This window comes from Dipodomys merriami, unplaced genomic scaffold (assembly GCF_024711535.1).
Source record: "Dipodomys merriami isolate MVZ:Mamm:240054 unplaced genomic scaffold, mDipMer1.0.p SCAF_800, whole genome shotgun sequence".
Classification (NCBI taxonomy): domain Eukaryota; kingdom Metazoa; phylum Chordata; class Mammalia; order Rodentia; family Heteromyidae; genus Dipodomys; species Dipodomys merriami.
Genome location: NW_027206403.1, coordinates 10,090 through 24,270, shown reverse-complemented (window position 1 = coordinate 24,270; position 14,181 = coordinate 10,090). Strand labels below are relative to the sequence as shown.

At 38.6% G+C, this 14,181-nt stretch overlaps 1 protein-coding gene across 1 annotated transcript; it reads right to left on the bottom strand.

Annotated features, from left to right (window-relative positions):
• Nucleotides 1–13,451, bottom strand: LOC138819622 (GATA zinc finger domain-containing protein 14-like). Its single transcript, XM_070011109.1, has 5 exons — nucleotides 13,420–13,451; nucleotides 2,102–2,469; nucleotides 1,533–2,055; nucleotides 770–1,307; nucleotides 1–618 (listed from the first exon to the last, which is right to left on the bottom strand). Exons 1-5 carry the CDS (start codon nucleotides 13,449–13,451, stop codon nucleotides 1–3), a joined length of 2,079 nt encoding a protein of 692 aa, XP_069867210.1.
• Nucleotides 13,452–14,181: the final 730 nt, after the last annotated feature.

Sequence of the window (14,181 nt, the reverse complement as noted above, 5' to 3'; positions counted from 1 at the left end):
TTAGTTGTTACTGTTTTGAGTAGTGAGGTGAGGTGTGCAGTACTCATTGCTCAAACTGTTCTGAGTGTTGAGGTTAGGTCTGTGGTTATCACTGTTGTGATTACTGAGGTTAGATGTGTAGTTGTCACTGCAATGAATGTTGAAATTAGGTGTGTGGTTGCCAATGTTATGAATATTAAGGTTAGGTATGCGGTTGTCAGGGTTCTGGGTGTTGAGGTGAGGTGTCCAGTTGTCACTGTTGTGAGTACTGAGGTTTGATGTGCAGTTGTTGCTGTTGTTAGTGTTGAGGTTAAGTGTATAGTTGTCACTGTCCTGAGTATGGAGGTTAGGTGTGCCGTTGTCACTGTTCAGACTGTTCTCAGTGTTTACATTAGGTGTGTGGTTGTCACTGTTATGAGTATTGAGGCTAGTTGTAAGGTTGTCACTGTTCTGAGTATTGAGGTGAGGTATGCAGTAGTCACTCTTCAGACTGTTCTGAGTGTTGAAGATAGGTATGTGTTTGTCACTGTTCTGAGTACTGAGGTTAGATGTGCAGTTGTCACTGTTCGGAGTGTTGAGGTTCGGTGTGTCTTTGTCACTCTTCTGAATATTGAGGTTAGATGTGAAGTTGTCACTGTTCTGAGTGTTGAAGTTAGGTGTTTGGTGTCAGTGTTAGGAGTATTAAGGTTAGGTGAGCTGCTGTCACTTTTCTGAGTGTTGAGGTTAAGTGTGTAGTTATCACTGTTCTGAGTATTGTGGTTAGGTGTGCAGTTGTCACTGTTCTGAGTACTGAGGTTATGTGGAAGTTGTCACTATTCTGAGTACTGAGGTTAGGTATGTGGTTGTCACTGTTTTGAGAATTGATTTTAGGTGTGCATTTGTCACTGTTCTGAATGTTGTGGTTTAGTGTATAGTTGGCACTGTTCTTAGTACTGAGGTTAGGTGTGTAGCTGTCACTATTCTGAGTATTGAAATTAGGTGTGCAGTCGTCACTGTTCTGAGTGTTGAGATTAGGTGTGTAGTTGTCACTGTTCTGAGTATTGAGGTTATATGAGTAGTTGTTGCAGTTCTTAGTAATGAGGTTAGGTGTGCATTTGCCACTATTCTGACTCTTCTGAATATTGATGTTAGGTGTGCAGTTGTACTTCTTCTGATTATTGAGGTTAGGTGTGTGGTTGTCACTTTTATGAGTGTTGAGGTTAGGTGTGTAGTTGTCACTCTTCTGAGTATTGAGGTTAGGTGTGTAGTTGTCACTGTTCTTAGTACTGAGGTTAAGTATGTAGTTGTCACTCTTCTGAATGATGCGGTATGGTGTGCTGTTGTGTGTTCTGAGTATTGAAGTTAGCAGTGTGGTTGTCAATGATCTGAGTATTGAGGTTAGGTGTGCAGTTTTCACTGTTCTGAGTACTGATCTTAGGTGTGTAGTTGTCACTGTTCTGAATACCGAGGTTAGGTGTGCACTTGTCACTAATCTGAGTATTGAGCTTAGGTATGTAGTCACTGTTCTGAGTACTGAGGTTAGATATGCAATTGTCACTTTTCTGAGTATTTACATTAGCTGTGTGTTGGCACTGTCCTGAATATTTAAGTTAGGTGTGTAGTTGTCACTTTTCTGAGTACTGTGGTTAGATGTGTAGTTGTCACTATTCTGAGTACTAAGGTTAGGTGTGTGGTTGTCACTATTCTGAGTATTGAGGTTAGGTGTGTGGTTATCACTGTTCTTAATGTTGAGTTTAGGTGTGCAGTTGTCATTGTTTTGAGTACTGAGGTTAGGTGTGTGGTTGTCACTGTTCTGAGTACTGAAGTTATTTGTGCTGTTGTCACTATTCTGAGTATTGAGGTTAGGTGTGTAGTTATCACCGTTCTGAGTACTGAGGTTAGGTATGTAGTTGTCACCATTCTGAGTACTGAGGTCAGGTGTGTGGTTGTCACTGTTGTGAATGTTGAGGTTAGGTGTGTAGTTATCACCATTCTGAGTGCTGAGGTTAGATATATAGTTGTCACCATTCTGAGTACTGAGGTTAGGTGTGTGGTTCTCACTGTTGTGAGTGTTGAGGTTAAGTGGTTTATTTGTCACTGTCCTGAGTATTGATGTGAGGTGTGCAGTTGTCACTGTTCTCACTGCTCTGAGTATTGAGGTTATGTGTGTTGTCACTGTTCTGACTGTTCTGAGTGTTGAGGTTAGATATGTGGTTGTGAATGTTCTGAGTACTGAGGTTAGGTATGTAGTTGGCATTGTTCATAGTAGTGAGGTTAGGTGTGCAGTTCACCCTGTTCTGATTGTTCTGAGTGTTGAGGTTAGGTGTGTAGTTGTTGCTCTTTTTACTGTTCTGGGTATTCAGGTTAGGTGTATAATTGTTACTGTTCTGAGTATTGAGGTCAGGTTTGTAGTTGTCACTATTATGAGTAGTGATGTTATATGTGTAGTTGTCATCATTAGCAGAGCTTATTTGGCCTGTTCCTGGCTTGGTCAATACTTGTGCACTGCTTCTGGGAAGCAGAGTCTCATGCTTCTTCACCTAGGTCCTCTGGAGGCTGAGATGGAATCTAGGTTTGAATACAGCCTGGCAGTAAAGTCCAGGAGACTCCTACCTCCAGTTAACCATGGTGAGGCTGTGGTTCAATGGTGGAGTGCCAACCCTGAGCCTGAAGTCTTGAGATACAGAGCTCAGGCCTGAGCATGCACACAAACATGTGTGTGTGTGCAGACACACACACAAAGTGTGAGTTCCAGCCCTATCAGAAAATTTTAAGAACTGGCACCTTGACTTGTGCAAATCACCAATCTGCCTTTATCTGTGTAAAGTTGATTTGCTACTTGAGAATCAGAAGTCAGTAAAATAAATATGCTGAAAACCAAATGCTATTCCATATGTCAGTAAGTGGATGACCTTATTTAAACAAATGAGATAATAAACTTTTCACCTTACTTTTTCTCAAATTAGACAAATACAAAGTTAAACGAGGCAAACCTTCTCCATTTATTTACTTATCTATGTATTTTTGGCTGTAATATTTGGAACTGAGGGCCTCATTATTTTTCAGACATAGATTTCTCCCTATGCTTCCTACATAGCTGAGATTAGAATTGTGTGCCATCATGACTTCATGTCTAGCTTCATTTTTTTTAAACAAATGAAAATGTTGTGTCCTTTAGAAGAGTGTGATACTGCAGCTAGTACTGCTAATAATCTGACTTTTCACTGTTTTATAATTTAAAATTATATTTTTGTCATGTTTTTTCTTATCATATTGTGGATCAAACATGGGCCTCAAGCAAGCCAAGCCAGAGGACTTTACCAATGAACTTCAGTCCTACCCTGAGTTGGAAATTTTAAACCTGTATGACATTGGATGAAGACACTTTATTTTTCCTGCTGTCAGCAATGTGAATTTATATGCACAAATTTAATTACATAAATGCATAGTGCTGTTGCTTTTTTCAAAACTTAAGTGATATAAAACTGGGATGCAGTTTTACTTCCTGCTTGACATTGTAATCCAGTGCACTTACCAATTTATCTGTTCATTTAGAGTCTAGGCAATCTGGCTTTTGAGATCTATATTTAAAAATCTTGAGTTAATTTTATAGTTAGAATATCATTGTAGTTCTTTTTCAAGTGCATAATAGCAGCAAGCACATTATTAATTTCCATTCATGTAGTTACTGTACTAAAATTATTTATAATGAGTGTTAAAGATCTTCACAAATTCCTGTTAGCCCTGTTATGAAGGTCTGTGTTTTTCTATACTCAAACATTTTAAATTTAGTCTGGATATTGAATGAATGCTTAGAATAAAGAAATGTCGAGCACTTCAGAATATGCTTTTTGACATACACCGGAAACATTAATCCTCCAAATGTGGAAATCAGAAGCTTGCCCAATGGAAATGGAGGTTTTAATGTAACCACTGTCCAAATCTGTACACAAACCTTCGAGGGGACCTTTGCTCAGTATATTCTTGAACCATCAGAGGTTGTTTCAGCTTGCTTTCCTCAGCTTTCAGAGCCTAGGAAACACTTTGAGCCAAAATGAATCTATTTTATGAGAACTCTTGCTAGAAAATTTACTGTATTCTTTTTCTTCTCTAGGCTTGTGTTTAGATCATTGATCAAAATCCTTATACCAGCCTTTAATTGGAAAGGTCTGGTGAAATGTAAGGTTTGCATCACCTACTTCAAACTGCTGTTCCAGCATGGAAAAGCAAGGTGGATTCAATTGCACTCTTGACCTCTTTCAACTGATTTCTGGGGGAAAATGTCTGTCACTATTAGCTTTGGTCTTTGGAAATTTAGAGAGAGAATGCAATGTTTTCAGGATATTTATTATTATCCTAATAAGTAGCCAATTCTATTTAACACTTTTCCATCTACATACAGAAATGATGGAAGTGACTTTACTATAAAGCAAGTTTAATCGATATAGTTAAAAGTGGGGTAGCAGAAAGAAGATAGAATAAGCACTGAAGTAATTCTGTAGTTGAATGGTGATACTATAATAGTAAAACTCAAACGCTTATCGGTTACAAATAGAAAATCTAAAGCAAATCTTTTAATTTTTCAGTTTGTTAACTATATTTATTTAGGTGCCAGTTCTAGAGCTTGAATCCAAGGCCTGGTTCTGTCTCTTAGCTTTTTCTTTTTGCTTAAGGCTACTGCTCTACCACTTGAAGCCACAGCTCCACTTCTGGTTTTCTAGGAGATAATGTAACATTTATGCCCAGGTTGGCTTTGAACTGTGATCTTCAGATCCCAGCCTTATAAGTAGCTAGGACTACAGGAATGAGCCACCAGTTCCCAGCTTCAACTTGTTAATTTTTTTGGGGGGGGAAGGTGGCTCAGTGGTAGAGCACTTGCCTTGCATGCCTGAGGAATATATATACATACACACATAATATCTACATGTGTGTATGTAGAAGTGGCTGTGCCATTTGTGGGGCTTCCAAGAGTGGTGTTAGGAAGACATGGTTTGTGGCATTCATTTTGGTTTTGTTTGTGACTAATTTTGGTGATGATAGTTTATACATAAGTCTTAGAGTAAGATATTTTTGTGTGTGCAGGGTTTGGGGCTTGAACTTAGGGCCTGGGTACTGACCCTGAGCTTTTGTGCTTAAGGCTAGCACTTTACTTGAACCATGTATGTCTTCACTTCTGGCTTTTGAGAGATAAGAGTCTTATTGATTTCCCTGCCCATCCCATTTACAATTTTCTTTTTTTGAAAAGAAATGCCAAAGTACTGATGATTAATTTTGTTTTTCATATAAAAGACTATTCCAAATAAATTCTCTACATTGGTTTTTTACCCTCTAACGAAATCCAAAACAATTTTAAAACAGAAATCTTTTTTCTGATTTAAAATTATATTATTTTCCAATTTTCTTTATTAGCATTTAATATAGTTTTGAGAAAAAAAAGAAATTATTTTTAACCTATCAAAATCCCTTAGGGAAATTGGACTAGACATCAAAATACAGGAAAAAAAATCACGCCACATTATGAATTGTTAGAATATAGTCCAAAGGGTAATAATGTTTCAAATAGGTTTTATTGAGATTAAGTGATTACATGAAATTCACAAATTTCTAACTATTGTGGAATAGTAATACTTAGTTAAAGTCATATACACATTTTAACCTTCACAATGCAAAATTTTTTCCAAGTCTTTCCATTTCCTAACAAATGGGACAATGTCATAAGATTATTTCTTTGTTGCTTTGTATGTATCTCCCCCACAGTATAACCCCTGCTTTCAATGTATTTGATGTGGTATAATTTGTGGGGGGGAAGGGGAAAACAAGTCGTTTAAATAAGGATACAGGTGGGCCCGTTGCAACAGTGAGAAGTACAAGTTGTCATGTCGAAACTTTGCAACTTTGGTGGGGGTGGAGAATTGGGTGGGGGGATGGGGGAGGCTGGGAAGGGATGGGAAGGGTAAACAATGGAGGAAGCTACAATGCTTGATAAGAAATGTACTCACTATCTTGCCCATGTAATTCTAACCCCTCTGTACCTTATTTTTACAATAAAAAAGAAAAAAAAAAGAAAGTGTGTGAGATCCTTATCTCTAACCACCAAAAACCTGGAAATGGAGTTGTGTTTAAAGTTGTAGAATCCTAGCTTTGGGAAAAAATACCTCAGGGGCAGTAGCTAGGCCCTGAGTTCAGGCCCAGGACCTGCAAATACAAATGAAAAGAAAAACATCTTGTTCATAAAGTAAAAGAGCACATATCTGTAGCCAACTGATATTTGACAAAGGACCCAAAAGACACACACTGGAGAAAAAAAAAAAACTCTCCAATAAATGGTGTTAGGAAAACGGGTCATCCATTTAGGATACTGAAAATGGGCCTTTCGTCACCTTCTAAAAACAAAAACAGAAACAAAAACCCCAATAGGTACAGAGAGCTCAAAATGAGAACTGAAGTTTTAAATCTACTACAGAAAAATATAAGAAAACTTATGAAACACAGGCAATTATTTTCTGAATAGGACTCCAGAGAATGTTTATGGGTTAATGGGACAGTATCAAATTAAGTTTTTCAAAGCAAAAGAAGTGACCAGAATCAAGAGTCAACTCAAATAATAAGAGAATAATCTTTGCCAGCTATCCAACAAATAAAAGATTGATATCCATACTATACAGAGGACTGAAAATAGACATAAAAAACCCACAAATAATGTAATTACATAGTTTAAAGAAGAAGAAAGGGATGGCTAATAAAGTCATCAGGAAATGTCCAACAGCCTTAGTTATAATAAAGAACATGCAAATTAAAACTGCAATAAGATTCCATCTACTTCAGTTAGAATGACAACCACCAAGAAAATGCTGGCAACATGTATTAGAAAAGGAATCTTTATTGTCTTTTTGTGGGAATGTAAACTAGTGTAATCATTATGGATATCAGCCTAAAAATAAACCCTCCCAAAGACTCCACTATACTAGTATGAGGCAAATGCCAATAGAATAAATCAATATACCAGAAAGATGTCAGAATAACTCATGTTTATTACAGCATTGTGTACAATAGCCAAATAATGGAATCAGACAGCTGGAATCTTCTTTTTTATTTTGGTCAGTCGTGGGCCTTGAACTCTGGGCTTGGGTGCTGTCCCTCAGCTCTTCAGCTTAGGGCAAGTGCTCTACCGCTTGAGCCACAGCATCACTTCTGGTTTTCTAGTGGTTTATTGGAGATCAGAGTCTCACGGAATTTCCTGCCTGGCTGGCTTTGAACCATGATCCTCAGATCTCAGCCTCCTCAGTAGCTAGGATTACAGGCATGAGCCGCCGGCACCCAGCATTGGAATCTTCTTGAATGATAAAGAAGAAGTGGTATTGATGCACCATGGAATGTTACACAGCCATGAAGGAAAATGAAATCAAGTCGCTTTCAGAAAAATGGATATAATTAGAAGACATCATAATGAGCTAAGCTAAACAACAACAAAAAAAAACCCACAAGATATATGTTTTTTTCTCCTATATAAAAGCTAGACCTAAAAATCATATGTATTTGTAGACATGATTCTACTTTTATTATTATGGGCAGACATACAATTTGAGTCTACAAGTCTATTTAAGAGGAGAAGGGGAAGGGGAAAAGAATGAATAATATTGAAATACATTGTAACTATATATGAAAATTACATGAAAGCTGTTGATCAATATCAAGTTGGGGGAGAGAGAGAGGCTAGGGTGGAGTACTAGTAAGAGGGTTGACTAACTAAGGGGAAATAGAATGAATATGGTTTAAGTAGAATTTTGTCAAACCTGTTGAAATTGTTTTGAGAAGAGGGAGGGTAACATTATGTGGAAATATCACAACTATAACTTTTTTATGATATTTTTTTTAAATGCCAGGGACTTGTTGCTTAAATATATAGTCCTAGCTACTTAGGAGGTTGAGATCTGAGAACTAAAGTTTGAAACCAGCTCAGGCAGATGAACCTGAGATAGATATTCTGATCTCTAGTTAAACAGTAAAAAAAAAAAAAAGGCTGGAAGTGAAGGTATACCTCCAGTGGTAGAGCGCCAGCCTTGAGAGAAAAAGCTGACAGAGGGGAGAGAGAGAGAGAGAGAGAGAGAGACCCTGAGCTCAAGACTCAGGAACCTGTACAACAAAAGAAAAAGCAAAACCAAAGTGGAAGTTAATCAAAATTTATGGCAAAAAGAAACTGTGAGATTAAAAGAATGGTTAGTAATTTTTCTTTGTTGATCATGGGGCCTGAACCCTTAGCCTAGGCTCTGTCCCTCAGCTATTCAGCTCTAGGCTAGTATTCTTCCATTTGAGCCAAAACACCACTTCCAACTTTTTCTTCTTATGTGGTGCTGAGTAATCGAGCCCAGGGCCTCATGCATGCTAGACAAGGACTCTACCAATTAGTTAATTTCCCAATCCCTGTTACTAATTATTAAAGAGATGTACAGAGGGGTCACCATTTCATAAGCAGATAATGAATATATTTCTTTGGTGGCAATTTCACCCCTTCCTTTGCTCTCTCCATTTCCCTCTCCCATCTCTACCTACAAATTGTATAGTTGTACAGTTCATTTTCCTGATAGTGTCTACTGAGTATCACTGCTGCATTTGTTTACCCTTGGTTCTTCCATTTCTTTGCCTCCTCTTACCCCCCAAAGACAGTTAAAGGAACAAACACACAAAAAACAAGAAATAAAGACCAAAAAGAAAAAAAAAAACAACACCATCTTCATCAACAATGGAAAAAATATTAAAAACTTGTTGCCATTTACTGTCATTCATGTTGATAAATATTATTTTACAGGTTCACTGGCACAGAGCCATTCATTCCACCTTTGGGTCCCTTCCTTAAGAGTACATCCTTTAATTGTAAGGGTCTTTTCAAACTGATTGCAGTTTCTACGTGTTTAAAACACACAATATTTAAGTTGAGATGTATTTTATTAATGCAGCTTAATTTATATGTACTTTAAAACCTTAAAAAGCCATCATGGAAAACTTATTTTTCTGCACTAGGATGAAAAAAATGCTGGATTCTGTATATGACTGTAATATTTTCCCAGCAATATTGGGAATTGAGCTTGGCTTGTTAGACCAAGCCTGTGTCACTTGAGCCATACATCCAATTCTACATTTTAACAGTTTACTAAAAGTAATATTTCTTTGTCTGGGCCTTCATAAAATGTAATGTTCAAGTAGTATTAATGTCAATACAGAAAGGAAAAGAATGAGGTCATGTGAATTAAAATTCAAATTTTCGTTGTGCTGTATTTCGTCTGTAGATGGTATATTAAAATGAAATAGAATATAAATTAATTCAAAGTCTTGTTTTGCTGGATTAGTTATTACCAGCTTATTTATAATCATATGTGATCCTTTTTTTAAAATTTATTTCTACCTTATTGCCATTTTCTGAGTTTGTTCGGTGGTCTTTTTCTTCCTCTTGGGAGTACTAGGTTTGAACTCAGGGCCCTTGCACTAGCCATGCAGAGGCTCAATCACTTGAGATATGTACCCAATCCTTTTTCATTATTTTTTGAATAAAGTAGCTTTTTACCCAGGCTAGCCTGACCACAGCCTGCCATGTAATAGCTCCCATGTCTGTATAGTTCTTGTGGCAGGTGTAAACACTACACCAGCATTTTGTTGGTCTCTTACCCCAACCACACTCTGTGGTGCCAGGCCCAACATAGTCTTATTTTTATTGGGAGTATTTTTAATGCTTGTAGTTTAAGAATATTTATGTTTGAGGCTGAGAATGTGCCTTAATGTTAGAGTACTCTCCTAGCAAGCATGAAGCCCTGTGTTGGATTACTTAGTATCACATAAACAGAAAAGGCCAGAAGTGGCACTGTATTTCAAGTGATAGAGTACTAGCCTTGAGTAAAAGAAGCTCAGGAGAAGTGCCAGGCCCTGAGTTCAAGTCCCAAGACTGACAAAAAGAAAAAAGAAAAAAAGAATATTGATGGCATGCTCACTCTTTCATTTTTTCTGTCTCTCTTTCTGTCTCTCATGCTGATCATGGTGCTTGAACTCAGGACCTGGTCATGTAAGCCCAGTGCTCTACCATTTGAGCTAATGCACTAAAGCTAGTGCTTTACCACTTTGAGCCACAGCTCCATTTCTGATTTTCTGGTGATTAACTGGAGATAAGACTCTCACATACTTTCCTGCCTAGGCTTGCTTTGGACTGTGATTCTTGATTTCAGCCTCCTGAGTAGCTAGGAATATAGGCATGAGCCACTGGTGCCTGGCCTATATCCCATTCTTAATTTTAGATTTATTATGGAAATTTCTATTATAAAAGAACTTTTCACATTGTGGAAATTTATATGGATAAGAAATTCATTTTGGTGTGGCAGCTATATGTGTACAGAACTCCTTGAAAAGCAAACCCTTAAGAAATAAGACACTAAACTTGATCTCAGTGACTCCCACTTGTAATCTCTAAAGACTTGGGAGGATCATGGTTTGAGGCTATCTGGGAGAAAAGACTGAATATCAACAAGCCAGGTTGGGGGTATACATCGATAATCTCAGCTATGCAGAAAGCATAAGTAGGAAAATCTTGCTTCAATGCAATGCTCTTAAGTTCAAACCCTAATACTGCTTTTATTGGAAAAAGAAGAAATAGGTCATTGTTTTTTTGTGAGCTTATGTTTGTAAAAGCATTGGTGTAATTCATTCATATCACTGCAGAGCCTTTTGCTGTTGTTCAGTGGCATGGAGTTAACGGCCCCAAAGAAAGAAACCTTGGAGGAAGAGACCCTGGGTGCCCTGGATGAGGAGTCCCAAGCCAAGTAGGGTGTTTTGCATACTTTACTCATTGGATTGTAATCTTTTCATACATCTTCTTAATGTATTAATAAGAAGCAATGCAGTTCAAGCTTTCTAATGAGTAATTTTTTTTAACTTAGTCAACTTACTTGGGGTCTGAAACTTACATTCCCATTTTTTTCTTGCTAACAGTAGATGGCATTGTGTCTTGCCTTATGACCATAGTCATTCCCTGCTTGCTTTTTAAAAATATTTTTGTTATCTTTAGGTATTTGTACAGAGCAGTTTATGAATATTGTGTGTCTTGATCAATGTTATCCTTTCAGCATTCTCCCCCAATCCTCCAAGCCACCCTTCCCTTTACTTATATTAATTCTAGGTTATGTATTGAATGTTTTGCAATTTAATAAAGCAATTTATGTGTACTCTGCATCATGATTTGTGTCACCACATCAACATCTTTACACACTCCCTTTTGAAACACCCTTTCCCTTAATGTTTCTCAATTCTGTGGTATGGATTCTTGCCTGCATTCTCCACCCTTCCCCCTTCATCTACTCTTCTCCCCTTGCTCCCTTAGCCTTCCCCTCTTGCTAGCACCAATATCCTGGTTCTTGTTTTGCTGGGCTTTGACTTAAAGTCTACACAATTGCTAATGAGTGATTTAATTTTTTTTTAGGTACTGTGGTTTGAATTGGAGCCTTGAGCTCTTGCTCAGCTTGCTGACATCTAGTGCTGCACCACTTCGTTGCTGCTGGTTATTTTGGAGATTGAGTCTACGACTTTTTGCCTGGGCTGGCTTCAAACTGCAATCCTCTGGATCTCAGTCTTCTGAAGAGCTAACATGCAGCATGACCCACTTGTGTCCCCTTCTAACGTGTTTTCATAAAATTAATGGGTTAAATTCAAATATTCTGTTTTTGCCCACCTCTTTCCATCATCTCATTTCTTCTGTTACTCTCGCCAAGTCTCTCTTTTCTCGCTTTTCTTCTTGTAGCTTAGGTGCCTGGTCTATATCTAGCAGGTTTATACCTTAAGTCCACTTGTCTTTTTGAGTTCATGTGGGATCTTGCTTAACCAAACCCAAGCTCGATGACTCCTCACAGTTGTCCACCCTACCTGAACCCATAGGCAGGCATTGTAATCATTTGAAACCTCTGCATGTCTTGACTCCCAGTATTCTGAAATGAGCTCTCAGTTCCACCTAGCAATCTGTTTCAGGGTTTCACTTTTACCACCTTTAAAGCTTAGACCTTCTTGTCTGCTCAGAACTCTGACACTACACTTTCCTTCTCACCCCACACCTCCTCTTTCATTCTCCCTGTGCAGCTTTGTGTCTTAAAAAAGGTGGGAGTCATCAGATGGGAACTTCACAGTTTTCTCACTGTCAAAGGTACAAACCTGTTTATAGCCACTCACCTCCTAGCTTCCTGCCTTCCTGGTAAAAGACTATCTTCTCACAGCTCTTCAAGTTTTTTATCTTTTCTCTCTCTAATTCATAGAAGCTTCATAGTTACGGCTTTTCTCTTCTGAATTCATCTTCTTTCTCCCAGATCTGGTCTTGGAATCAACATTTAAATATGGTCATTCTCATGCTGGCGCTGGGACTTGAACGCTGGGACTCTCACTTGACTTTTTTGCTCACGACTGGCATCATTAGCTAAAGCCATGCCTCCAGTTATGCTTTTCCTGGATAAGTGGAGATAAGAGTCTGAAGGATTTGTGTACCCACGCTGGCTTCAAACTGTGGTTCTCAGATCTCTGCCTGCTGAATAGCTAGGATTACAGTTGTGAGCCACAGGTGTTTAGCACTCAGAAATCTGCTGAACCTTCTCTTGAAACTCCATTCTCTCATGCTTCCATCTTTCTGAGTTGTGTTCCCTCTTTCTTCATTTCCATACCCCATCCTCATTCCTCACTTCACTCCTGCCCTCTTGTCCTTCTGGAAGATGTCACCATGTCTCCTGATGTAATGGTTGTTTCAACATGAGTCTTCTTTGTTCTCAGAAGCATTGTACTTTATTGCTTTCTTAAACATGTCCTCTCACTGGCTTCTGACATTACTGTACTGGTTTACCTTCTGCCTCTCCGTATCTCTGTTGTAGGCTCATCCTTATCTTCTTGGTCTTTTAAAATGCCATTTCCTTCAGCGTCTCTTCTTCTAGAGCCTGTTTGTGGGATCTTATGTATCCTGTAGCTTAAACTGTCAGGTTTATCTCCAGAATTTATCTCTGAGTCCTTCCTTCAGTATACTTCTGGACACCTCCCCTGATCCCATATATTCCTTGTATTCCACATATCCAGGACTTAGCAAATTACTTTCATTACAAGCCTCTGAGCCTCCTTAGTTGTTTCCACAAACTAGAAGCCTAGGAATCACCCATGGAACTCCTTTTGAGACTACCTCTCCCAAATTAAATCCTTCCCTCTGCCCTGTGTGATTTGTACCCTACCTCCAACAGCACAGTCATCTGGCTGTCACATGGCTCCTTGCATTCTCACCTTGTATGCCAAAATGGCATTCAGACTACTGTGCCCTCTTGCTCACTGAATCCTGTTCTTCTTTAAGTTTCTGATCTGACCTGCCCATTCCTACATGGTCTGGCCTCCACAGGACCCCTGGCTCTAACTGTGCCTTCCCTGGGTTCACTTCATTTCTCTTAATTTTAATCTCAGACATACCTGTCCTCTATTACTGTCCTCACATCTGACATGCTTTCGCAAGTATTGATTTCCTATTCTCTATATTTCCATTCATCCTCACCTTCAAACCATTAGAACTTTTACTCATTCTTCACCTGCCCATGGCAGCATGTCTAAAGAACATAGACATGAACCCAGAGTGGTGAGTAACAATTCTAGCTCCACCACTCACCAGACTGGACAAGTTATTTAATCTTTCTTCTTTGGTTCTGTTTTCTTCATCTATAAAATGGTAACAATATAGTACTTGTGCTAAAGTGTTGTTGTAAGGAGTGTGTGTATATGTAAGGGAGAGAATGTACACATAGTGCCTAGCATCTGGTTAGCACTATAGAAATATCACTGTGAAAATCTATATCTATGTAGATATAGAAATATCAATATTATCAGTGTGACTTATCCTAAGAGTAAAAAGGCCATAATTATTGGTGATTATCAAAATAATTAATTTGCTAATCAAAGCTGATGAGAACCTGCTTTGTTCTCATAACTCCACGTTGCTTCCATGGACTCTCACCTCCCACCCCTCCCACCCCCGGGTCCTTCCAGGTTCTCAGGAATAATTCATTCCTGACCTCATCTGAAGTGCAGGACCAAAGCGGGGCACTGATGGCTCACTCCTGTCATCCCAGTTACTCAGGAGGCTAAGATCTGATGATCACAGTTCAAAGCCATCTCAGGCAGGAATGTCTTTGAGACTCTTATCTCCAATTAACCACCAGAAAGCCAGAAGTGGCCTGT